Below are 27,950 nucleotides of genomic sequence, written 5' to 3'. Positions count from 1 at the left end.
GGAGCCGCTTTATCGAGAGCCGAAGTGGAAATTTCCCCCCTCAGTTGCCGGCTCCGCCGCAGAGAAGAGCCCAGCCAGAGCCGCCCGCCCGCGTCCCACCCGCCGCCCGCCATGTCCAACTACATCCACGTCCCGCCCGGCTCCCCGGAGGTGCCCAAGCTGGACATCACCGTCAGCGAGCAGGAGGGGCCCGGCTGCCGCCAGGGCGCCCTGCAGCTCCTGCGCCGCCTGCGGCCCCACTGGAGACCCGAGGAGGTGACGCTGCAGGTACGAGGGAGGCTGGGGGCGTCGCGGGGCTTCGGGCCCGGGTCGCCGGCGGGGGATGCGGCACCCCCGCCGGGGCTCGGGGAGGGAGAGAGGAAGGAAGGGGGGGGTGGGGGAGGGCGGGCGGCCATTGTGCGGGGGATCTGCCGCCTCGCTTCCTTCCCCTCCCCTCCCCCCTCCCGGCTCTCCCAGCGCAGCCCCCTGCCTCCAGCCCCATTTGCCAGGCGGGCTGGCGGCGGGGCGTGTCGCCGCGGCAGCATCCCCGGCCCCCCTCCCGGCCTCCTTCCCTATCGCTCGCTTTCCTCTTCCTCCTTTACTACCCTTCCCGCTGAAACTTGCCCCCCCGCCCCCAGCTCCCCCCGTTAGCGGAGAGCTCTTCCACCCGCTCTCGGCCGGCGGGCACGACGCCTGCTGCCGGCCCGGGGGCTGAGGGCTGCGGTGCCGGTGAGGGAGGGGAAGGGAAGGGCCCCGGGAGGTTCCCTCTCGCCGGGTCCGCGCCGGGCGGGGCGTGTTCGTAAAGCGGTGGGGGGGCTTGCCCCCTCCCCGGGGCAGAGGAGGGAGCGGCCGCTGAGGTAACGGTCGCCGCGGCGCTGCCCTGCGCGCTACCGGCCCCGGAGCCTTTGGTGGGCTCCCCCCCCCCCCCCCCCCCGGCGCCATAATCAATAAATGTAAAGGGATGGCTTGGGTTCGTCACGGGGTCTGGTTTTCAGGCTGGCGGTGTCGCAGTAAGTGTCAGCCCCGTTAACGTCCTTGGCTCGCCTCGGCCGCCTGCAGGAGCCTCGGCGCTCGGTCGCTGGTATCCTCTAGGTGAGCAGTGGTTCGTGTTTGTGACGAGTCATCTGCTCGAGGATTGGCTGCTCCTGTGCTTCTAGAATATACTTAACCTGGCCCCCTACGAATATTCCTCGATTTACCTGCCTAGAATAGCCGGTCGGTTGCAGCCGGTGTGTAGTTGAGCGTTTTGTTATGTGCTCTTAAACTGTGTTATTCAGTGGTTATTAACGTGTGGAAGTGTCTGATTTCAGGGAAGTTCCTCTGAAGAGAGCTGGTGGAACTAATTTGTGTAGGAAAACCGAGCACGTTGGGGTAATAGCACGTAAATTGGCTGATATTTTCTGAGGTTCCTTTATAGGAAAAACAACTTGACATATGCTGGTCCACTTAGTATGAAAATAAAGCTAATAAGGTTTTCCTGAGTCACTCCTTTGAGGGCTGTAGCCATAAGTTAAGCACAGTCCCAACATCTTGAGGCGTCATGAAGATAGCTTTATAATATGTATTATTAAACAAGGTTGTTAGAGTTCATAGAGTATCTTGAGTTGGGAGGGACCTGGAAGGATTAAGTCCAACTCCTTGCAGACTACCTAAAATTAAACATGTTTTTGCTCTTCTCTCACGAGGGTGTTTCTCAACAGAATTTTTTTTTTTCTTTCATACAGGAATGCTAATAAATGAAACCAAAACACTTCCTTATTAAGGAGGATGACTCTAACCGTTTGATAAAGTTCTAGTAGGTTTAAGGAAAAAAAAAAAAGCTGCTTCCTTCCTCTGTGACCCTCTTCAGAAGATGCAATTAACGGAATAAAAACCGCCCTTACCATTGGTGTGGAACAGGGACTCATTTGACTGGTCACGCAATAGTAAAGTAATAGACTGCTGTCTGTGGTCAGAGGTTTCTGTCTAAAAATTGTCTGGGTTTTTTCTCAACCAAGTTACTATAAGACCAAAACTTCTCAACTCACTTGTTTCCTTTTCCTCCTTTTGAACAGCTGCAGAACATCCTATTCATGAAGCTCTTCAGTGGCCTTTTATTTTTAATGCTTTAGTCTGTTTGAACTGCCGTGTGTACATAACAAGCAAGAATGCATGTGGTTTGAAACTTAACTGTATTGCCACCATTGCTGCTGCAGTCTGTTACACATGCAAGTTACATGTGCATCACATACAGTAAGATGCTGAAATGAAAGATGACTTTGTGAAGAGGATGGAGTGAACAGAAGGTCTGCTTTGGAGTCCTCTCATTAGAGGGGCATATATTTAGGAGGGAGATGAAAATGAGAATCATGTATTGCATGGAAAATATGCTTGACTAATCTGAAACAGCAGCATCGTAGCCGAGTAGACAAAGAACATTGATGGGTGGAATGAGCTACTACTTCCTCTGCTGAACTCTGCTGTTAGCTACCTTTGCTCTTAGTACTTCTTGAGTCAGAACAATTAGTAAGAAGAGTCCAGAGTTTTACTTTAAAAATCAATTAACCTCTCTTGTAAAAATTTACTGTTGTGTGTCAAACTTAGTCAGCTAAACAATTTTGAAATGGTGGTTTAAAAATTTCAATGCTTAATCCTCACTTTCTGAAGATTTGCAAGTATCTAAAATCATGAATATATTTTAGCATTTTTAAATTTTTTTTGCCTCATAGCATAAAACATAATTGTAGGACAGAGAATGAAAATAGTGTAAATCTTCAGCGCTTAAATTATTTTATTGCGTTATTTATCAGAAGTCTATAGAAGGCATAAGCATTGCCAATTATCTGCTGAATCACAGGCAGTTCTACTGTAATGTATCCTCTGTCTCAAGTTATATGTGAATATTATCACTACAGACCAGTACAGTTATTCCAGTCCTTTTGCATTGGTAAGGAGAAAGAAAAGTTTTCTCTCTAAACACTGATCTTCATGTACATACTTTGTGCAGTTGTCATCTGAGGATGTACTAGGAGCTGTGTAGAGCTGGGTGTTATATTTTCTCTTAAATTCTTGGGGCTTGCTTTCTCTGCTTTACAGTAATACAAAGCAAAGTCATTAAAACAAAGCTGCGCTTTTTGCAGTAGTCACTTTTGATTCTGTAACGGCTGATTTCAGTAATAAAACCGTAGAGTAGTTCAGGTTGGAAGGGATCTCTGGAGGCCTCTCCCAACCTCCTGCTGAAAAGCTCACTGCTTGCTAAATGCAGAAATTGATTGCAGTGGACATAATAAATTTTTTTTTATTTCATAAACAAAAGTGCTCTTCAAAACTCAACCCTTCTTTGAATTAGTGAACAGCTTAAATTGTGACAGTGGATATTCCGATTTTTATATTTTAAGTAGTACTTTATACATGAAAGATAAGAACTTCATTGTTTTAACTATTTACCTTCTTAAAGAAGTTGTGTCACCCTAATGTAAAAATACAATCGCAGTTTGGAATCTGTTGCCCATATTAAGAATTGTTTTAGTTTTTCCTCTTTTATGGAGATTCATTTGTGTTAGTATTTGAAGGAGAATTTGGTTACAATATGGGAAGGTTAGTTACCACTTCAGTAAGTGCAGATTCAGGATTCCTTTCTCCCATAACCTACATCTTGTAGGTCTGGTGATAAAAATTCGGTAGATTAATGTAATGAAGTGTAATGTTATGGTACAGGAAAAAAAATGTTATTTCTTTCCTTTCTGAAGTAATTTTTAACATTGAGAATAAAAGCTGCTTGTTTTTACTGGTGGAGAGACTTATTAGTGATAGTGCTAGTTTACACCTTCATTATTTGGATAGACCAGCACAATATCTTATGTGCAAAAAAAAAAGCAGCTACAAAATCATTCAGGGATCTAGAATTATAAAAATGATATCCTAGCAAAGAGAGCTCTTGTCCTGGCCCAAACCTGGGGGTGGAGTGGGAAGAGATCAGTTTTCCAAAGGGGATCTGATTCGTCAATAAGACTTCCCCCACCTCATCCCCAGAATCCTGCAAGCTCCTCTCTGGAACTTAGTACCAAATCATCTCTGAATAAGTGGGGGTTTTGTTTTATTCTCTGAAATAATTGGACGTTGCTTGTTTTCTGGTACTGTGTCTTTGTTACCAATGTGTACGTGTTTTTTTGCATTTAGCAACACTTCGCATGACTTTACTGCTGCAGCATTTTATAATTCTTTGCAAAAATTTGCTTGTGTAGCTAAGGAATGAACAGGCGATACAGCCATGCTTGCAAAGACTTGTACTTTCACGATTGAAATAACACACACCCCACCTTAATTTTTTATTTTTTGTTATATAGGAGGTTAGCTTTTTCTCTGCATCTCTGCTTTTTCTTCCTGACTTGCGCTCAGTAGCTTTTCTTCAGGCGGTATTTTCTGGCTGCTACTCTCATTTCTTTGCTTGTGTCTATTTTGGTTTTTTCTTTATAACAAACCATGATTAGGTTCAGATTTCTGAACTACTTAAAATATTTCACAATTTATTTAAACAGACTGAATGAGGGTTTTAAAGCAGTGAAATAATTGAATGGAAACGGAAAACATTAGTCTGTGGGAAACAAAGCAAACTAACTAATTTTGTTTCATTACACTTTTTCAAGAGTATTTTTATTGCTTTGCTGTTTTTAGGACATTGGGCTCTTCAGCAGTTGTGACAGTAGTTGCCATTTAAAGAGGAAGGACTGAGTTCACAGATTTAACATCCTGAAGTGCTAATATCTCTAAACAGAAAAGGGATGAGTGAAGGAAACAATAAGAAAAGTTAGAGTTGCAGAAGGGGCTGCATTGCTGATGTGTTGTGGAAAAACGGTAACTTGAGGTGTGCCTCGAACACGATGGCACAGTTAAGTGGGAAAAGTAGGCAGTATTAGATGTCACTTGAGGCTAGGTTGTTTCTTCATTCTTACTGAGATTCTGATAAAGTGACAAGGCTTGATAATCTCAATCCCTTGTTGTAAAGGATTTTTTGTGGTATCAGTGGGTGAGGCAGCAGTTGTGCATGTGGTGACATTTTATGTCATTGGTGTGCCACATCATAGTGCATGATGTAATCCAGTTGTGCATGCTATAGGTGTGTTTGTATTGATGACTGGCTCTAATTACAGAGAGTGGATATTTGCTTAGCCACAGCTTGGATCTGGCTATGTAATGCCATATAACTTACACTATACACTCGTAACATCGGAAAGGAAGGCAGCTATCTTAAGACGTTTTGGTTCTTATTTTTTCCCCCGTATTATTACATGGCCATTTTATGTCAAAATCTTCCAGCAGGAGGAGCAGAAAATTAATTCTTTGAATTAGAATAAAATCTTACACTCCTTTTCTATTAGCGTATTTTTTTGGATTTATCTGTAACTGGTTTTGTCAGTGTCACAAAATCTGTAGAAAGATCTAAAATAATTCAACACTTTAGAAGTCTTAACTAGTTACCTGACGTTGACTGTTTTCAGGTAGGAGAATATTCTTCAGAGACAAGATAAAAAATATGTAACTTCTCTTTGGGGTTTTCTTGTGATGTAAATTTTGTGACACAAAAAGCTTCCTCATCTTGTCACATGTTTAGATTGGAACAAGCCCTTGCAATGGGTGACTTATCTATAGCATTTTATAATAGACTACTGAATGTAATTTTAAATGGTCTTTAGATTGAGAATATGGAGGATGTGAAACTTCAGTTAAAATATTAAAAAAAAAAAACCACTCCAAAACAACAAAACCAACGACCACCAAAACCACCACCCCACCTCCTGGGTCCTTCGTTGAAGCTGCTGCATTGATAGTTTGGTAGCAAAAAAAAAAAAAAAAGTTTGTAAGTGATATTATATAGCATAGGTATTGCTGGTGTTGCGTTCTCCGTGCTGCTGTCATGGATGAGCACCCCAAAAGTTCAGTGGAAAACTGCTAGTTGAGCATGTGACCAAACTGACCGTAGAATGGTGCCATTAGGTTAGTGACTCCCTGCTAGCTTTGGTACTTCTAACACCAAATGGCCACCGAAGTCGTATAGACAATGATTTTTGACCTGCCAAATGCAATGGTCTAGAGGATGTGTCTTAAGAGCCTGGAGACCTTTGAATTATGTTTCTCGTAAGCCCTGTTGAATATATAAGAATTCACCTAAGGCTTGCATTTTCCATTAGTTGTACTTTGTCCTTCTTTTAGGAACAGTTACACAAAGAAATGGAAAAATAACTAGCCTTGTTCCAAGAAATGAAATCCTTGAGAAATGTATACTTGTGGATGTGCCTGTATATACTTTTCCAGAAGAAGCAAAGTTACACCTTACAATACAAGCTTGGATGTTTTGTGACCCTTCAAGAAGCGCGTGTTGAAAGACTGTTCCTTTCTGGAGCCCTTAATGTGCAATATGGGGTTCAGCACCAGAATTGGGGGAATCCTTACTTGTTTTTGCTGAAACTTCTCATCACTATTCTGTTTCTACAGCAATATAATACTGTTTTCTATATTTCTCCTCCAATGGCTGTAACAACAGTCTAGAAGTAAAAAATATTGGTTTTGCATCTCTTCTGTGCATGATAAGTGCTTTCTACTTTGCCCCATGACACTTTATTTCTCCTTGTTATATTGCGTGTCAGTGTAATTTTATTCTCATTCTTTTGGACACCTGGAACAATAGGATCAGATATAAGCTTTTCTTGACCCACCTCCTTATGAGATGGGAACGTATCCATCATGTGCCCTTTTCGGGCATCTAATAACCTGATGGTTGCTGATAAGAGTGCTTTTAGGATAAACTCTGTCTCAAAGATACTTGGTGTCTTGGTTGAGTTTTCTCCGCTCTTCCTGGACTCGCTTGACCTGTCTTGTTTCTACCGTGTGCTGCTTTGTGTTTGGGTAACTCAAGCTTATTTGTAGCTTTCTCACCTTCACTCTGTATTTCATTCAGTAAGCAGTTCCTCTTTGTTCCCGAGAGCTACAAAGCCCTGACTTCAAGGTAGATCTCTGACTGTATTGTTGTCCAGTATAACAGCCAGTTCCAGAAATGTTTTCAAAATGTAGTTTTAGCTTTGTGTCATCTCACCTGAAAGTACTTACTGCGGTGGGAGAAGTATATCACAATAATTCTAATTCAATTATAATATTAATTAAATTGCAAGAGTAACAGAATCTTGCTGCTAGATTTTCTTGTGTTGCGTTGTGTTCTTGACTTCTGTTGGCTCTCTGTATTTCTTGATTTATTTCCAGAGTTTTCTACCTGCTATTCATAACGTTGTGTAGATTCCTTCCCTCATCTTCCATGTGGCCTTGAGAGTTTACTGATTTTTTTTGTTTGTTTGTTTTTTATCCATGTCATCACAATCCACTCTCTGTTTACGCTGCTCGGCTGATCCTTTTGTTACAGAATTCCTGTTTTATGTTGTGTCTCAGGTTATGTTTCAGGCAAGGCATTCTAAGCTGATTGTTTAAATGCTACAGTAAAGGCATTCTGAATAAAAGAATAAAGTGAGTATTATGTTTTTACTGGTAGAAAACATTAGATGTTCTCTTATGATGGAATATGGAAATTGTCTAGTCTGGATAATGTTATTAGAAAAGTAAGCAAACTTCTGCCTCTTTAAGAAGCGGTAACTAAAATGCTCCTGGGTGTAAATAATTACTTAGAGCAGCATGTTACAAATAAATGCTAATAAGAAATAGAGTTCCTAAATTATCAGTTGAAGGAGTCCAATTTCCTCGTTGTAGATTTCTTATTAACACTAATGAGACTTGTTTTAAGGGGATAATAGACCTGTGCAGTATGACAAAAGCTCTACAGTGGCCAGAAGTTTCTGTTTATCAGTATAAGCAAATAAAGTTCTTACTGTTTCTTTGCATCAGTACTACTTAACATCTGCTTTTTTGGTAGTATCACTCACTTCTGATGACCTTAGAGCCTTGTCTTTTATATTACAAGTGTGTTTGAAAAGAGAAGCTTCATTAGAGGCCTGTTTTCTGAGAAGTAGAAAACAGTAGCACAAATTCCAGTGATTTGAAGTAGTGCACTGTATGTTGGGAATTATTGCCTGTTTTGTTTGCCACCTTTGCCATTCGATAAAGACAATAGAATTTCTTCAGAGGGGATAGTGAATTTTATACTTAGTGTTTTTGATCCTTCTTAGTTCAACAGAACTTTCACTTTTCTTTTTGGTCCTGCAATGACAGGATAAGAGTTTTTCCTGTTACGTTTCAGAAGTTTTCATTTACATATGGCAGGCAAAGTACTTTTTAACTTGATCAACAGCTCAACACAAATTATTTCTGCAAAGTGATCTTTAAACTTTTTAATGAGTTAATTCTGTTTTTATACTAAAATTTATGAGAATCAGTACTTCTACTTTGATTTGCCATATTAGTGCTGTGTCCCATTCTTAGCTCCCCAATATGAGAAAGACACAGGCTCACTGGAGCAAGCCCAACAAAAGGGCCATGAAGATGTCTGAGGGACTGGAGCATCTTTCATATGAGGGGAGGCTGAGAGGCTTGGGGCTGTTTGGCCTGGAGAAAAGAGAGCTTAAAGGGGTTTTATCAATAAGTAAAATACCTGATGGGGGGAATGAAGAAGAGGGAGCCAGACTCTTCTCGGTGCCCAGTGACAGGTGAGGCAATAGGCACAAAATAAAACACATGTGAAATTCTATCTGAACACAAGAAAATGCTGCTTTTTTTTTTTTTTTTTCACTGTGAGCGTGGTCAAATACTGGGAACAGGTTGCCCATACAGATTGTAGAGTCTCCAGAATTCCTGGAGATTTCACTGGACGCGGTCCTGGGCAACTGGCTCTAGTTGGCCCTGCTTGAGCAGGGAGGTCAAACTAGATGATCACAAGAGCTCCCTTCTGATCTAAATAGTTCTGTGACATATACTCTAAAAGGGGGAAGGTTTTCATGAAGAAATACATTATAATATTATATTAAGGGTAACTTTTGATTGACAAGCCATACTTGAAATGCATTTAAGTACTCCCTATTCAAATTAGGTAACACTGCTCAAGCACATCATCCTTCTCTTGGTACAGCATGTGCATTGTTGCAACAATATGCTACGTACACAGAGGAGAACTTACAACGTCTGCGTAAGTGTTAAGCAGACACTTAGTGTTACAGTTAGAGTTGTTAGTCGTGTTAGAGTACAGTTGTGTTCATTTCAGTGTGAAAACCAGTATCTACAGTGCTAAATGGTATAGTTTTCTTAGTTGTGTTGATTAATGTAACATTTAGTTGCTGTTGAAGACTCTTTAAGACAAGATTCTTCATTGCTTATCTCCTATTCTGGGTTATTAAAATAATAGCTAGTAAGAAAACCTGTCCATAAATTGTAAAGTCTTAATTTTGAGTCCATCAAAGGAGGCTTTGCAAGCAGGTTTGTTTGAATTTATGGTTGCCCCCTGTAGATGAAAGGTGTATGATTTGCTGAACCTAGTTCTGCAAGATGAAGTGCTCATAACTGTTTTGTTTCTTTAGGAATTAAAAAAAAATGCTCCTGATGCTTGATTTCTCCAAATCCCTGAGGTTTGGAAATAAGCTGTTGCTTATGTTTGAAGGATATTACTTTACTTTTCAAAATAAAGGTTACCTCTTTGGAGGGGCATGGGGGAAGTCAAAAGTTTCTGAATTGCTTGGCTTTCAGGAAAAAAAAACCAAACCCAAACCAAGACTGTCCAAGGTTCTAAGGAATGATAAAGCCTGTAGAGAAGTTGCCTGTAATTGATGTGTATTTTAATAAAAGGAAAAAAAGTACTTTCACTTTAAACATTAATGTTTAATATAAGGTTTGAAATGCAACAGACCTCTCCATTTGTCAGTATTTTTGTTTAGGGCCTGACTTCGTGTTTGAGGGAGAAGAAATGTGGGATGATGTGTGAATAAGGCATTCAAACTGTTGTCATTGAACACTTAGTATTCTAATTCTGATAATTAGGTTTCAATTTTCAGCTGATTTTCTGACTTCTATTACAATTATGAATTAAAAAAAATTCTATCCGGAGCCTTCAGGGTTGTCTTTACATAAAGCTGCTTGCAGATTCAAGGACCTACATAGCTTGAAAAAGTTCTGATAAAAGTGATCAGACCGTATCTCCACTTAATTCTTCTGGCATGTGCCAGAGAATTAATGGTAAAGCAATTCCTAAAGAACGGTGTCGAACTAAACTTGCAAGATGTCCACCCAAGAGAAAATTGTGTATGTTAACCAATCTGAAGTTACTTCCTGCTGCTCGTCCTGAAAGAGGTTTTGTGCTTTGTGTGAGAGTTTATTTTTCATTTGAGTTTCAATTAGGATTTTGGGGGCAACAGTGAGAGAAGAGGCATGACTGTAACCACTAAAAAAATAATATACTTAAGTATAAATTGTAGTTGCTGTGAGAACCTTGACTTTAAATTGTTTACTGTTTTATGCTTAATACTGCAGGAGGCTGTTCAGTAGTAATGAAAACATCGGCGTTCTTGTTTGTGACGCTGCTTGTCACCTGAGAATGTTAATGTCTTGCCCTTCAGTCACTTACCTAACAGCCAGAGTTAATACGGGTAGTACTCATCTAGCTATTTCTTAAACACTCAGTCTCAATTGACAGTGCAAAGAGCTTGAAAGAACCAAGCATCTGTTTTCTGAGCTGTAAAACTGTCCCAGATTGTAGGAGGAGATCAAGAGCTGCTGTGCTGCTCTTGCAGGTATTGAGTGGGATTTCAAATGCTTGACTGCGTGCAACTGGGCAGATGCAGCCCAGTAACTCGGGATCTAGTCTGCTTGTCCGGTAGCATCTGCAAGAGTTCAGCCTGTATAATGACTATTTTAGGCCTCATCAAATGTGAAAGGAGAAGCATCAGTTAAGGAGCAGGGGTTTTTTGGTCTGTTACCCTCCTCCCTCCCTCCCCGCCTTTCCATAGCTTGGAACTTGTTGTTTCCTTACCTCCATCCTTATTTGAAAGGCAGTGGGTAGCTTGTCATAGAAAGTTACTTGCTTCATCTTCAGTATGTTCAGGCATTGATGAGTTAATATGGGTAGTACCCATCTAGCGACTGCAATGACCACCAGAGGGTCCTAGAAGACCACCACGACCACTGAGATGATAAACCAAATTTCTGCAAAGGGGAGGATCCTTAGGATAATGAGTTCTGAGGAAAAACCATGAATATATATACTCGTTCCTGGAAAAGTGATGAATATGTATAGATCGTACTAATATAAACAAAGTATTGAGCATCTTTGGGTGCACACACTAGGCGGAAATATCCCTTGTGCACTTGGCACCGAATAAAAGAATGCCTGGTTCTTAAAACTACGTTGTTGTTAAGGAGTTTATTCCTGATTTGTGGGAAGATGATAACCACTGAACTTGAACTGTTACTGACCTGAATTTTGTTTTTTAAAAGGAGTAGTTTAGAACTCGAGGAGTATCTTTTACTAGTTGTGCACTAATCAGCAAATACTGAAGTTCTGAAGTGCTTCTTTTTGTGCCACCTGTGTTGATGACTGTTTTCTTACTGGTTTAGTATTGCTGCCCTGTTGGGGCTGTTATTTCAGCCATTTTAATCCATCAGTTTCAGAGTGGTTACGTGGAAACTCATTTTGCAATATTGAGCTTTCAACTATTGCCTTTTACATGTAGCATTTCTGTAGTTCACTGCAGCGTGTTTTCACGTTTTCCTCTTTGTTGTATTATGGGGAAAAAATTCCTGTATCTTAAAGATTCCTTTTGTTAATGTTCATTGTAGTGAAAATTTGTGTTTTGTGAACTAAAGAATAACCCTGCGTTCTTTTTACTTTTCAGCTGTTCACTGATGGAATCACCAATAAACTAATCGGCTGCTACGTGGGTGACATAACAGACGATGTGGTTCTAGTTAGGATCTACGGGAATAAGACCGAGCTCTTAGTAGATCGAGATGAGGAAGTGAAGAGTTTCCGCGTGTTGCAGGCTCATGGCTGTGCACCTCAACTATACTGTACTTTCAATAATGGCCTGTGCTATGAGTTCATGCAGGGAGAAGCACTGGATCCAGAGCATGTATGCAATCCAGATATTTTCAGGTAAGTTGTTTTTTTTTTATTATTATCTCATTATTTAAGTATTATGATGCATTTACGGTGTTCTTTCAGGCCCAGAGGATCTCAAGCTTAGTTTATGGTGACAGAAACCAGGGCAGGCAGAAAAGAAATACTTCTGTAAGCTTTTACTAAGTTGATGTTCACACTCTTGACAGCTCACTGTCCTGTGTCTTAGTTATCATTGTATTTCAGTGCTGAACACATGATCCTTGCTGCCTCATCAGAAGACTTATCTACTCATTATAAGTCTGGTTATTGTGAGCATTTAACATATATATTACCATTAGGGAGATCATATAGCACGGTGGAGTTGTAAGGGGCTGGACTTGATTAAAGCAAGTACTCCTAGCTCTGTTTCTAATACGTTCCTTTTGTGTTCAGGATAGTCTTCCTTCCATTGAGACACACTTTTTTTTAAACTGAGCAGTGAACAGAAAGTGCTGGTATCTTAAGATCTTAGTTTTTTGTGTATGCACTGAAATGTATGTGCCTAACAATGGCAGCTATTTTGAGTCAATTCTCCTAAAGATAAGCAAGTTGAAGAGTGGACTGTAAATAGAGGTGAAGTATGTGTGCTGTAACTGAACTATAATCCCTCCTGCCTCCCTTCCCTTAAGTAGTGCTGCTAGTGACCTTTTGAGATGAGTCTTTAGAGATGCTACGCTGTAGCTGTGCTGTTCCTGTTTAAACTCTCTTTGGATTCCCTTGCAGCATTTTTTTTACAGTTTTTCTGTTAAACGTGTTGTAGCTGTCCTCTCTTGTTACGAGGAAAAATATGATAAAGACTGTAGATATATTGCAAATATAACATTAATTTAAACTATTTTTTTTAGACTCATTGCCAGACAGCTTGCTAAAATCCATACTATTCATGCACACAATGGATGGATCCCTAAATCTAATCTGTGGCTGAAGATGGGGAAATACTTCTCTCTCATACCCACAGAATTTACAGATGAGGAATTAAATAAAAGGTAGGTATTTCATTATGTGCTTTCCAGATTTCCCATTTTTTCTGATTGAGGAGCAGAAGAATGTTTAAAAAAAATTAGGTACCACATAATGTTGAAGTTTGTAAAATCTTGAGTTTTGTCATACTCTTGGATACTGAAATAGCTATACAAATGTCAAATATGATGAGGAGATACTTATAATTCATTTGGTACATGTAGAGTTCTGGCTTAGTTTGGTCACTTGAATGATGGTAGTTTTCTTTACTCTTTTTAAGGAACCGAAGCCAAATGAAGTATTTCTTCAGGTAGTTGTGTCTAAATAGCTTTTAAGAGATCCATCAGTCTCCCAAGCTGAGACCTGTGTTCTGGGGTGAATACTGGAAGCATGCTTCCTGGGGTTGCAGGAGTACTGCTTATTGTTCGTTCTAACCTGCACCTTTTAGCTGACCTGTATTTGTTCAGTTTATAAATTTGTCCAAAATTGAGTGGTATAGAAGCAAAGTTAATCAAAGACTGTTTTGGGCAATGGGATGAGTTCCCAAAGTTTTCCAGAGGAAGAAAAGGTATCCACACAGTCATTGTAGACTTGTGCTACCATGGAGTTTCACCTGAGTTTAAGGGTTTATTTACAATTTGTTTTTAGTATCCTAGTATAGCTTTGGACTTGTAAATCAAACTGTCTTTTCTTAGGAGCTTAACAAATTAAGAAAATACTTCTGAAGGGTTCTAGTGTCAGTCACTCTAAGATTGGGATGAGAGGAGGCAAAACTAGGAGCAATGTTTTACTTTTATGTTAAAAAATGTATAAAATATCTGTGATGTAATCTAAAGCTTGAGCTGAAGACAATGCTTCTCGGGGGTTCTATGATAGGAGATAAAGTTTTTAAGCTAAAACTGTAATTTGGAAGTGTTTGTACGATATTGCCAAACTTCGTATCACTCATAAAGCAAACTCCAGCTTAAAAACCCTCTTCGTAGAGCTTCTTTGAAATCACTGATGCCAGCTACACTTCTTGCTGCAGTGTAATTAAAGAATGATCTAGCAAAGTTGTTTAAATTGTTTCTTCTACATAACATTAAGAAAACTGAGAAAATTTGAGTAATTAATTGAAAGTCTAAAAGAAAATGCCTACTCAGGCATATTTATTGTGACTAGAACTAAAAATGAATCCTAATTTCCTCTGTATAGCTACATATAGTACTTTGTATTCTACCTGAAGGAAGTAACGTAATGTGCGCAAAAATGGAGTTAAATACATGCTATCACACTTTTAATCTTCACTCCTTTAAAAAATGTGCAGGATTGTGTTCCTGATTTTTGGACTACTGTCATTCTTATAGCACAGACAATTATTAGGTAATTGGTTTTGGGGAGGACAGAGGGAAATAATTGTCATAATTTGACTGCTGTAGTGGTGCCAGAGGAGAGGGCCGCTCTAGTTTGGGAGAAGGTCTATTGAATTATTTGAAATAGTAATAACTTAAGTTATTTCATCACAGATGCTTGGTATGGAACGTACAGTGCTAAATATTAACACTCACACTTCTTACATGTGAAAAGGTTTTTAAGTGACGTTCCAAGTCCTCAAGTTCTTCAAGAAGAGATGGCCTGGATGAAGGAAAGACTGTCAAATTTAGGATCACCAGTGGTACTCTGTCACAATGACCTGTTGTGTAAGAATATTATTTACAACAAGAAACGAGGTAGGTATTGAACTAAACAGTAAGTAGTAGCTTAGTTTGTTTATCCTGTAATTGCATTTGCTACACTAGTAGTGTCGTTTTACTGACTTTAACAAGCGCACTCAATTTGAGCTTTTAAGACTCAATGTAGTGATAATAATATCTCTGCAAATATTAAGTTGCTTAATTAGCTAATTCTCATCTATATGTTACTGTACAGAGGAAGAATGTTGGTGTTCCTTGCTTTACTTTAATGAATTTGTTAATAACTAGGCTTCAAAGTGTATAATTGTTTGTTAGTTCTATTCTAGTCATATAAAGCTTTTTTGGAGGAAAAAAAAACTGTATAAGCATAGAAAATAACCTGAAGACATTACCTCCTATAACGTGTATTGTTCTGGTTTGTGTTTGTGGGAAGACACCTTCATAACAAAGTACCTTAGTGATACTTAATACTTCATTCTGTGACTCAAATGTATTTCCTGCATAGGTGTCTTAAGCATTTTGTTTGTAAATATATCGTTTATTTAAACGGTTGTAGGCAGTACACATCTTAGCAAAGGTGAATTACATTTTTGGTTTTATTATAATAAAGTTAACTCATAATTCATGTTATGAAAGAATGCTTTAACTGAAATCGATAAAACCAGTATAAACTCACGGTTTCTTTTATTTCTGGATTTTAGTGGTTTGAGGTTCGGTTACTAAAACAATCAATTAAGCAGGATATTAAACAAAAAAGCCAAACTTGCAACACTAAAATGGCCACGGTGCAGTAAAAATGCATGACTTTCCTCCCATTTCAAATATCTGAGCTCAGCTGAGTGCAACAAATTCATCAGATCAAGATTTTATGTTGAAGTGAGGGTGACATGTTCCTTCTAGTAGCTTCAGATTTGTTTGTGACAATTTGATTAAATCAAAGACTTTTGGCATCTAAGCCAGAAGTGTGTGAAGTAAATGACTGAATGAAACTGAAGTATTATCAGTTGTCATTGGTCTTTGACCCTTTAAGCTTTTATGTGCCTTAATTTCTAAATAAAAACTAACAAAAGCACGTTGGGACTTGGTTCTAGTATGAAAACCAGCTGTGTGTGCGTAACCAATTTCTGCATCAAATATGCACTGAATGCATGTGCATTGAGAAAATAAAGTCTATTGGTGGCTTGTATACAAGTTCCCTCTGAGTAATACTATTTTGAAGGGAATTGCTAGTACTTCTAGTTCTATAGGTACAAACGTGTATACATACGATGCTATTAACAGCAGTTTTATATTCTAAGAATTCAGTTTGAAACTTCAGTGGCTTGACTTAATTTCAATGGTAGGTTATATAGCTCTGCTTTAAAAAAAAAAAAAAAAGGCGGGGGGGAAAGAGCATGGAAGGTATGCAAAAAAAAAATTAACTTGTGGTCTTGCACACATTGGAGTTGTGATGCTGTAGTACCAAAGATAAATCCATTCTTACTGTGTGTGTTTTATCAGTGTTGAAACCCTTGAGTTTCAGCATTCCCTGATGGACATAAAAGTAATTCTTATAGTCGCTTTTCATAGTAGAACCATGCTGAAAAAGAAAAACGGAGGAATTCCTTTAAAAGGCTCACTATCACAATCAATAGGCTTGAAGTTGTTACTTTTAAAACAAATACTATATGCTTTTCTTTTTGTAAACAGAATGGAGGAAAAAAACAATGCCAGCAGTGCATCACTTATGAGCAATCCTACAGTAACGAGTGTGTGAGTGCTTAGTGTTTGGGGACAGGGTGGGGAGGAGGGAGGCACGTAAAGCACTTTGGTTTACAGCTAGCTGTAAATATCTGGGGGGGGGGAAAGAGTTGGAAATATTAAATATTTTTATTAAACTTCTGCTTGAATGTTGCACACGTACTATGTTGTAAAACTTCCTCAATCTGGGTACAACAGGTACCGCTTTCATAGTAACCAAACCTCAATGCCATCTCTAGAATACTTGCCTGTTTGAAAGCTATTTCTTACTGTGTACTTCTTACAGAGCAAAACATATCAATCTGTCTGTTAGTACAACCTTAAGGTGAGGAACATGATTTTAGAAGTGGAAGCTCAGCTTTTAACTGTAAATAAACATGTATTGCTGGAATTCTATTTAGCAGAGCAAAAGCTCTTATTTGTATACAAATAATTTTGCAAGAGCACAAAATAGAATCTTTAAAGATGTACTTCATTAGGAATGACATCGAACTGTGTGAAGGTAGTTAACAACAGCTTTGATGCTGTAATCGTACTAAATTTACTCTTTCATCTAGAAAGGCTCCTCCTGTGTATCAAAAAGACCTTGGTCACTGTAAGCTGGAACTAAAGAGAGAGAATCAGTCTTCTGGATGAACTACTTTCTTTTTTTTTTTTTTTTTTTTTCTCCAGTAAAGTTTGAGCAAAGCTGGTAGTGTTTATCTGGCTTTTCAGAAGCTGATGCAAACAAAATAACTCATTTATTGGTTTTAGTGACACTGTATTTATTTGTTTGTGAAATGCTTAATTTGCAGATTTACTAGGCATGGGGTGGGTGCATCTATGTGGTTTTTAACCTACAGACTATCAACAGATACTAGGACTCCAGTGCAGTTAGAATGACTGTGGCTTGTCCCAGTGCTTTGCTTTAGACTTGTCCTCTGCGTTGAATCCATGTTAAATTTTCAGACTGAAAGAAAAATCATAGTTTGTGCAACATACTGCTTTCAAGAAAAATCAGTTTCATGTCCTTAAATTTTATTTGTGAGACTGGAATAGCATGTTGAGTGTTAGCTTCATTTAATGGAGTGTCACTCATTTAATTTGAATTTGTTCATACTGCGGCTGAGAGAACTCTGCCTCTTGCTGTTTTGTTAATGTCGTTTGCAATCACTCAGGATATGAAAATTTGCAAGTGTTACTTTACGTAACTTATAATTATCAGTGTGAACTACTGTTTGAAGGATATAACTCAAAGCTTCACATTGCTTTTAATTACAATTTGGGCATCAAGATAGTCAAAATATGCTTGATGCTTGGTACTGCTTATTTATAGACTGTGTTCTGATGCTCTTAAGGTTTGGTGTTTGTTTTTTTTTTTTCAACATGACCTGATAGTTTCTAAAAATACCTTATGTTTTAAGAGTATTCAAATACTTGCTATTCAGTAAGACCAAGTACCAGCATTCTTTTGTCTGTATTGGTATGTGCTTTTTTGAATGTATTAAAATCACTTGCCCAGAAGTTACGTGTGTAGGTAGATGGCTAGTTTTGTTCTGTTTATTCCCTCTGCCTACCCAATGTTTTCTATGATCTTTGGTAGGAGTCTGTGGGTGCTCAGTGCTTCTGAAGACTGAGGTATGTTTAAGGCTTCTGGTTTTGAACTAAAAAACTTTTTTTTTTTTTTTTTGCAAAGATACATTGGGTATTTATAGCTAAAATTATTCTTCGGACATCTGACCCATTTGTGAATTTTCGAGTACGTTCATAGCATAGATCATTGTCCTTACTGAAGCTGTCTTCTAGGGCTTGAGTGGCTCACCTGATGAGCAGGATGAGATGGAACTCGGGATACATCATTCTGCTGTGGTAACTACAGCTAGGACTTGCACATTGAAAGTGCTTACCTTATTGAAACATTGAAAGTGAAGAGCAGCTAGAAATAGAAGTGTTATCGCCCTCCTACCTTTCAGTTGCCTGAGGAGATCGAACAGATGTCCTCTTGACTACTACTTGATCTATTTAAAAATTTAATTTCTGGTATATGGAACACATTCCATTTTGTGTCTTTTATGTAGTTTTCATAAATTACATTGTGTGCTGTCTACACTAGTAGACCCCTTGATGAAAGGAGTATGTTTCAGCTTCAGATGCTCCATACTCTTGGTGTCTCTACTCTTGTTGATAACGGTAGCTTCTCCAGAGAGATGATAGAGCTTAGTTTTAAGTCATGTCTTGCATCAATAAAATACAAACGTGCTTAAACTAGTGTCTCTTGTTGGCCTGCCTCCAGTCCAGTGTTGGTCTGCTCCCACTGAAATCAGTGGGACGTGCAAATTCTCTGTACTTACTAAAAACCTCAAAATAAAAGCTAGCTGCTTTGACTACTAGTGTAAGCCATATCTTTTAGAAGTGGCGTTCCTGTATGAACTGCAGTAAATATTAAAAGTAACTTCTAATACTACAGTGATTTAAACAATTAATGCAAAGTTTCTTCTGCTTCTAAAGCAAGGTACCTGAGACATGTATGCGTTTATGAAGTGGCAAACTTCCGGGTTTTGCTTGTTCTCAATTTCACAGAAAGAACTGTGCATCTTTATTTTGAGCCTTTCATGCAAAAATTAAACTTACGGTTGAGTTCCACAGTGGCATAAGTCTGAAAGAGATCAGTAAAAATGCAAGATTTTTTTTTTACTTTAAACTTTTGTCTTACTGAATGCGAGTTTACCAGATTTTCTTCATCTGCTACAGATTAGGTATGCCATTGTTGCTGCCTTGTGGTGGCATGCACCTTGCTACTTGTGTCTGGAGGTTTATCCCATTGCTTGTTCACATGCATTTCAGCATAGGGGAGAGTGCCTGCTAACAGCCTCATGCCTATCTTGTACAGTAAGAAATTGAATCTAACATAGTATTATTTATATCTGGAAGTAAGTTTTAAATGTTGGCTGTACTTAAGGCTTAATTGCACATAGGTATATTCAACATTAAATTTGCATATGAAAGAAATTTAAAGTATTTCTTACGTTGATATTTTGCAAAGTAGACTTTTAACTGTCATGTTTATATTTTACCTGGGAGAGGAAGGAAAACCGCTGAATACAAGCAATGTCATCGAATGTTTGGGGTGGTGAGTGAAGGGGGCAAGTTCAGGAGGTCAGTTGTGTAACAGAATATTAACCAGGGTTGGGCTGTGCATTTTGACTGGTTTGTAACTTAAAGGTGTTTCTTCTAAAAAGTAGAACTACAGAACCAGTGGGTAATGCAGGCATATACAAGTATATGAATCTGCCAGTCAAGCAGTGGCAGAAGCTAATCTGTGACAATAATACAAGATCTTGGTTGCAGTTGCTGTAAAATTTCTTGTCCCTTCAGAGTTCTAGAGAACCTCAATTTTCCGTTGCCAACAAGATTTTCCTGGGAGGAGCTTGCCACTCTGCAGGCCACTTTCATGTTGGTTTGTCAGAACCTAAAAGGTTTAACCTCATAACCTTGGTAAGCAGTCCTCTCTTTCTGTGGAAGTAAAGGTTAGCTCTGACTTGGAGGATTGTGACAAAGTGATTTTGTTTGTGTTGTGGGGTTTAACTTCCATTATAAGGGCTTAGACAAGAAGATCTATCCATCTGGAAAACATTAATGTGTTAGTATTTCAAATATGGTAAACACAAACTGCATAGATAGAAGGAATGCTTCTCACAAAGATGTTCTGTGATGGCTTGGTTAGGACATTTATCTGGGAAAGTATTTGATATGTGCAATGTCTATCCATAAATCTTGAGGCAGTATCTTAAACACTTAAAATCCTTAGTCTAGGAAGTATATACATAACATACTTAATATGATTCTTAATTTACTTTTTTTTTTTGACCTGGAGTTCTGATAGTTAACTTTCGTGTCTGTAATATATTTTAAGTCATGCTAAGAAGGTTGTTCATTATAATAGAAGGAATATGTTTTTATTGAGTAAATGTGCAGCTAGCCATCAAAAAGAATAGATGTAAGAGGGAGCATAGCAGTAGGAAATGTAAGGTTTTAGATTTTAATGTTCTAGTGCGAACAGCTCTTAAGTTAACCCATTGCTTCCTTTTCTGATATTTAGTAACTTTGCAGGTTTCCCTTAAAATACAAGTGCTCTAGTTTTACCTAATCCATCTTGTTAATGTCTTGACTGTTGGATGTAGTGTAGACATTCTTGAACAGGTTCGATGCTGTATTGCCTGGAGTGAAGCATTTTCCCCAGCTTCACTGTAGGTAAATGTAATTTGGAAACATTTGGGGCTGTTTGCTGCTTTATCAGGCCTTGTTTACATAACATGATGTTATGTTATAACACTATCTTCCATAGTTTCGAGGATTTGAGGATTGTCTGATAGTTTCTTGAGACTAGTTGAAGCCAGTTAAAAAAAAAAAAAGCAACAATTAAGAATAGTCTTGCTTTGTAAGTGCAGCTGGAGGAAGCAGGACATATCGGTGTGTTAAAGGAAATAACTAACACACTGCAACATGTTGATCACTGTGTTTGCATGCTTGTGTGAGAATTAAACAGGGCTGTTCCTTCTTGGGGAAAAATTGATCTGCTGTTTCTATGTAAAGTTTAAATAAAGGATCCTCTCCTGCATTTCTTATTTTGAAGGTAAGGGATGCCCTCATGTGGTAGAAGTTAAAATTGAAATTCTGCTGTGCAGAATTTAAAAATAGAGAACTGTAAGCTCTAAGTAATTATTTAAGAGCTTCCTTGAAATGAATATTCAAGGAAATCTTATATCATAAAAATCATAGCCTTACCCTGGAATGTCTGAGTGCACACGATGGGGCACAAGTAAGATGGGTGTGTGGTTTTGTTTGTTTTTTCCCTAAACTTCAAAAGATGCCAAAGGATTAGGGCTGTGACTTCATTTGATATGGACTCTGATGTAGCTGCTGTTGTGTCTCACATAGGTGATGTGCAGTTCATAGACTACGAGTACTCTGGATACAACTACCTGGCTTATGACATTGGAAATCACTTCAATGAATTTGCAGGTAAAAAATTGCATTTCTGACGTAAAGCTAAACTGATTTTGTAAAAACTCATTCTAGTATATTCTCTTTCTCTGTCTGTATATCTAGATGCATGTATATAGCTGTTCATCTGATGGTATAAAAATGTGTCAACGCTTCATCTTGCAGGGCAGTTATGCCCTTCCTTTGCAGTTCTGCTAACCTGGAATTGGGAACGACATGTCCTAAGTTTTGGCAGAGTTAGATAAATGCAGAACTTCCAGCTTTCACAGTATCCTTCTGTGAAATGACACAGCAGAGACTCGGCTCACTGTAATGAAATACTGCCGATATATATTTTACAGCATAGGTGTATATTGAGAATATGCTGTGTGGTTCCACGGTACCGAGTGGCAGGCTTATGTGGCTCTTTGGTGGCTTTGTATGTGTGCGCTAAGTACTTGCCCTTGAGTCATGTCCTACAAAGAGAAGTAAAGGCTAAGACTGTTGTAGGAAAAAGGTGAGATTTTAGGAAAACGGTGTTGGTAGATTAATTTACTAGTTCAAATTTTTTTCAGTGAATGCTCATTCCATTTGCTCCACAAGAGAGAAATAACCTTGAGTATATGCTGTCTTTTTTCAGAAGATGGGGCAACAGGAAAAGCCTATGTAGTGATTAATATAGATGGAAAGTGCAGTTTGGTGGAATTAGGAGCCTTAATCTACCAGTTGTTTCACGACCTGAATGTTAAGTCTAGATAACTTAAAAACAAAAAAAAAAAAATCAGAGCGAATACTTGGTAATTTAAATATTTGGAAAGCAAGTGTCGTGGTTTAACCCCAGCTGGCAACTAGGACCATGCAGCCACTTGTTCACTTCACCATGTTGCCAGTAGGATGGGGAGACGAGTCAGAAACAATGAGGAAAACTCATAGGTTGAGATAAAGACAGTTTAAGTAAAGCAAAAGCTGTGCACACAATCAAAGCAAAGCAAGGAATTAATTCATACTGCCCGTCGACAGGCAGGTGTTCAGCCATTTCTAGGAAAGCAGGGCTCCATCATGTGTTACGGTGACTTGGGTAGACAAAATGCCATAATTCTGAACGTTATCCCCCTTCCTCCTTCTTCCCCCAGCTTTGTGCTGAGCATGGCATCACATGGTATGGAACAGCCCTTTGGTCAGTGGGGGTCAGCTGTCCCAGCTGTGTCCCCTCCCAGCTTCTTGTGCGCTTCCAGCCTGCTCGCTGGCGGGGTAGTGTGAGGAGCAGAAAAAGCCTTGGCTGCTCAGCAACAACTAAAAACATTAGTGTGTTATCAACGTTATTCTCATCCTAAATCCAAAACGTAGAACTGCACCAACTGCTAGTAAGAAAGTTAACTTTATCCCAGGCGAAACCAGGGCAGCAAGTTAAATTCTTTAAAAAATATATTTGAGAGTTTTTGTTTTTTCATCTTGAACTTCTTTTGGGAGTCTGACTACATCTTTAAGGAGCAAGTACAGTAAGAAGACTATACACACAGATAGTTTGGGTTTTGGTTTTTTTTGCCTATGGAGAACAGTTGTGCTTAACCTCTGCTATTTATTCTCTACCCATCCAGTAAAAATCTGATTTTATTTTTTTTGAAGCTAAATTTGAGTGGCTGTGACACAGGAAGGTGTTTAGTTGGTAGGGGATTGCAGCATTCATAAAGCAAGACTTACAGAGAATTCCCAAATCCTCTGTGAATGATAGCTAGTGGGAGTGAACTGTCATCCAGGTTTGGGATCCCTGGCTGACTCCCTATGGTCTGTGACTAAGCACCTCCAGTATAGGAAGAAAAATAGGACAAAAAAGGTTGGTTATGGAGGTAAAACTTCCAGTTCTGCCAATATGCTGTGGAGGAGAGAGGTAAACTTCTAGTAAACTTTTGATCTCAGAAATACGAGCTTAGTTGGTGACAATGTATAATACATCTGAATTCACCCTTCAATATTGTTGGATACAAGTCTCTTTTCCTTTTAAATGTGCAATATTTGATATGTGTGGCAGGGCCTTTGTTTCATAATGCAAATGCTTTTTATTGAGGCTTCTCTCGAATCCAAACTTGTTGAATTTCAAAATGCATGTAGAATATGTACGTGGCTGAAAACATATACAGGGTAAATCTTTCTACTATGTTGAACGCTCTGATTCGTGTGTGAGAAATTCTTGCCAATGTGTAACTGATAAAATCAGGTCAAAGTAAAACCGCTCACGTTTGTCCACATTAATTTGTGTATGTATGTCGAGGATAAGGAGGGGGGAAGTAGTCTGGTAATGTGATCCTAATAGTCTTTTTAGACACTGTAAGGTTCTAATAGGTATTTTTTTTCTTTTTCTAGGAGTGAATGAGGTAGACTACAGCCTTTATCCTAACAGAAAATTACAGGAACAATGGCTGAGATCTTACCTTGAGGCCTACAAAGAGTATAAAGGATTTGGCACAGAAGTCAGTGAAAAAGAAGTTGAAGTTCTATATGTCCAAGTCAATCAGTTTGCACTGGTAAATAACTGTTGATTAGAATATATTAAATGCTATAGAGAAGACTGCTACTCTGTGAACAAATGTAATTGCCAGTGTCTTTACTTTGAGTGCTGTGGTGTGTGAAGAAAATGTCTGTTCTATGGAGACTTTCTCTTATGTTTATCTCTTAAAAATTCTCTGTAAGAGTATTTCCTGCGAAAGAGGCATTGAACATCCAGAAAATGAGATGAGCTTTTAGCAGGTATTTCTGTTGGCTGTTCATTGGTCTGTCAAGTTCCTGAGTTTGCTAGAGCTTATGGTGGGTCTGTGTTGAATTTTTTCTTGTAACGGTTAGGAGACAGAAGAACAAGGTAGTGCTTATAAAGACCTATAAATCTTTTAAGTTAAAAGCCTTTTTAAAGTAAGATAATAATTTTGTTAGAGTAAAACTTGGATACTTTGGGGGTGTTTTGATATATTTTTTTTTAAACAGATGATTAGGTCACTCCAGTCTTTCAGTACTACCATAACTCTATCCTTGCCTGCAGCATATTGGCAAGGAGGGAGTTGCTTTCAGATTTGGCTTTGTTCACCTTGCTGGTTCAAGTTGTAACAAAGCGCACATGAAGTAGCGCCTGTCGTCTCCTGTGGTTCCCTGAAGTTCTGCCTCTGTAGAGTGTGAGGGCTGGCTGTATAAGCCTGCTCTCTGCTACTGCATCTTGTGCATTCTAAACTGTCTCCTGTCTGTCAGTCTGTCTTTCCCAGACTTTCAATGTAAAAACTTGGCTCTCTTGTTCTTTCCCTTTGAACGGGTGGACCATATTAAATTTTGATCTGCCTTCAGAAAAATCTACCTGGCTTTGGTGCCTTGTCCTTCAGGGAAAAAAAGCGCATCAAGTGGAATTCAAATAGGTGTTGCATTGAGTCCTTGAATGCCTCAATTATTATGTATACTGTGAGAAGTAGTTTGGAGATAAATGCCTCCCCCCTGACCCTCACCCCAGCTTTATCTCTCTGGGATTTCTGAAGATACTTTACAGGTTCACATAATTTTTGTCACGCTTTGCCACTGTCCCTGATATTTTTTTTTCTTATTTTTTTTTTTGCCTAGAGGATGTTACAGTAAAAGAGCCTTTTACCCAAAAGCTAGATAACTTTATTTTGTTTTCTCCTGAAGAATAACATGCCAAACTATTTGTAGGAGGACTAAGGCTAAGAAGCCGGTTTGGCTTTATTTCAGTCTTCTTTCTGACTAATCACCTCTGTTACTCTTAACACTTTTGGTTTTCTGGCAAAAAAACTAATGGTTGCAGTGAGGAAATGCAGTTCATTTTCTATGAAGATGATTGTTAAACAAGCCCTTAAAAAATGCCAGCTTGGTTGCGGTTATTCTTTTAAAATCTGTATCATCAACTGTTACTGTTAAATTCAGCTGTCCCGATCATTTAGGAAAGTTAGATCTGCAATTAAATAGGCTGGTGGTCTGCTTTAAAATATATGGCATTGTTTTGTCAGTTTTAAACTATGGCCATCCTGATGTCTAAGAGGATGGAGTTCTGTTTAGAGAACGGCTCGAGACCTGCCTATAGACCACACATGATGCACAAATACTGCCAGACACTTTTGTGTCAGTTAATGTGGGAAGCCTTGTTAAGAGCAAATGTGAACTCAAGTTAATGGATGCTCGTGCAAAATGCCAAAGTGCTCACTATCAGGCAAAGATACCTAAACGTGAGGTACAAGAAAGACTGACATGTACATACAGTAGTTGTCATTTTAACGTGTTTTCAGGAGTGTGTGCATGCACGTGTCTTCTACACTTCTGCTAAAGTGTTACGTACAAGCTTCAGGAAGCCATTTAGGTAGTTACTGCAAGCAGTTATTTACCGAACAGAAGTCTGAAGTGTATCGCTTGTAACCTGGGTGGTCCAGAAATGTCTTCCACGGGGACTATCAAGCTCATATATTTGTTCATTTAAAGTATGCTAACGATTGTATCGTAGTGTAATCCATAGTTTCAATCTGAAACTGAACATAGGCCTCCAGACTACTTATCTGGACTCGTAATGGAAGCAAGTAAGAAACAGATCAGAAATTTGTGTAAATGCTGATGAGGTAGAGGTTCTCTTACGTAGCTACAGATCATATCTGTTTGTCCAAGGCAGTAGTAAAAGTGCGTTGTAGTGATAATCACCTAAGGGTTGTAATATCAAAGATTAGAAAGGAATTTTGTATTTGCCCTAGAGTTGAATACATGTAGAATATTTTATTAGTAACACTGGTAACGAGTCATATTTCTGTGCATTTTTTAACATGGTATATATTGCTGGATAACAGTCTACTTAATAGATGCCTTATTTCATAAATGCAACATTATTTTTCTAAAAAGCAGCCCATGTAGAGTCAGGAGGCCAGTGGATTTACTCCTCTGCCAGTAATTAATTCTATAAAACTTGTTTACCAATCTCTTTGGTAAAGAGGTATCAAATAACTTCACAAAAAGATTGGGTTTTGAGAGTTCTCTTGTAGATAACTTTTTGTCTCAATGTGAGAATATGTTTACATGTTGGACTTTATATAATGTTAGTCTCCTGCTAATAATTTTTTTTTCTTTCAGGCTTCCCACTTCTTTTGGGGATTGTGGGCTCTAATTCAAGCCAAATATTCCACCATTGACTTTGATTTTCTAGGGTAAGTTTGTTTGCCACATATAATTGTGGGATACTTAAGGCTGGAAAGGACCAGTGGGGCCATCTAGTCCCAAACCCAGCTATCAGAAACTCTGAGGTCTGAGCAACAGACCTGATCTGTGTGATCATACTAAAACTCTTGATTTTCAAGAGAAAACAAGACAGTAAAAGCTATCTGTCTGCTTTTTGTTGCTGAAAGTTCTCTAAATTGGTACGTGCCCCTGGGTTAAAACACGTAGTATAACAAGGCAAGGAACATAACTAGAGGAGTAAATGTTTTGGGTCATTGAGTGTGGGGTGAGATTTTTTTGTTGCTGTTGGAAAGACTAGGGCATAAAAGCCAAGTTGGTCAGTGTGGTGTGCTACCTGTCAGACAGAAGATCTACATTTCCAGCTGTGCAAGAGTCAAGAAATGGGGGTCTTGCACAAAAGAGCTTGTTTACTTTTCATTGCATGGAGTGTTGATCTTGGAAATTCCTAATCTTTTTTTAAAAAGTCTTTGTAATGAATGTTAAGTTCTGTTTCCTGAGATGCTGGCCGATAGTGATGTGTTTCAGGTAGATGTGTGGTTTTGGCATTTTTTTAAATGGTCTTTCATCGCAACAAACAGAGGAATTCACCTCTCAATTGAGGACTGGGCAAGGTGATAAAATTAATCATTTTTCTTGGCAAAATATCCTATTTTAGACTTTTTTTTCACTGACTAAGCCAGTTTACTAGGCTTACTGGAGTCATTTTGTAAATGAGACAAATGTGAATGCCCTCAGGTGACTATTCTCAAGTAGAAGTACTTGTTAGTAACCGCTAGGTGGCACAAAAAGCCAAGTTAAAGCACAGGTGGCAGAATCCAAAAATGTGTCAGTTTGAATAAAATGTCATTCCTGCAATGATGAAGATCAGCTTTCTTTGGAATTATAGTTGTCAGTTGTTGGACAGTCTGTTAAGAGCTTTTGAACACAAAACCACCACCTTTGATAATCCCAGAACAGCACCTGTTTTGCAAACTGTAGCAAGCCGGGAGTGGGGGCAGTGATGAGGAAGTACCATGATATGGTGGTTCTGTTCTTAATTTCTTCCTTTGGCAGCTGCTAATGGTCAAGATTGGGAACAGGGTACCTGGGGTAGGTGGACTTTTGACTAGTTCTACCTACCATGGCTGTCTTTATGTAAGGAGTGACCTGCTCTTAACCTCAAATCTCTCTTTCCCTTTGAATAGGTATGCAATTGTACGGTTTAACCAGTATTTCAAAATGAAGCTGGAAGTCATGACGTTAACTCTTCCTGAGTAATGAAGAGGAAGAAACTTGCCAAGTGGATAGACAACCCCTGAATCTTTTCTGAGAACAGATACTGGAAAAAAGCTAAACATTTGTTGAAGTTCTATAATGCTCACTTGGTGGTT

At 38.8% G+C, this 27,950-nt stretch overlaps 1 protein-coding gene across 1 annotated transcript; it reads left to right on the top strand.

The window, feature by feature from the left end:
• On the top strand, positions 1–27,837 carry ETNK1 (ethanolamine kinase 1). Its single transcript, XM_074168569.1, has 8 exons — positions 1–267; positions 11,775–12,034; positions 12,886–13,026; positions 14,567–14,709; positions 21,331–21,414; positions 23,737–23,897; positions 26,476–26,549; positions 27,765–27,837. The coding sequence occupies exons 1-8, from the start codon at positions 112–114 to the stop codon at positions 27,835–27,837; spliced, it is 1,092 nt and encodes a 363-aa protein (XP_074024670.1). The 5' UTR covers positions 1–111.
• The last annotated feature ends 113 nt before the right edge of the window (positions 27,838–27,950 follow it).

This window comes from Numenius arquata, chromosome 2 (assembly GCF_964106895.1).
Source record: "Numenius arquata chromosome 2, bNumArq3.hap1.1, whole genome shotgun sequence".
NCBI lineage: Eukaryota > Metazoa > Chordata > Aves > Charadriiformes > Scolopacidae > Numenius > Numenius arquata.
This window is presented reverse-complemented; position numbering and strand designations above follow the sequence as displayed.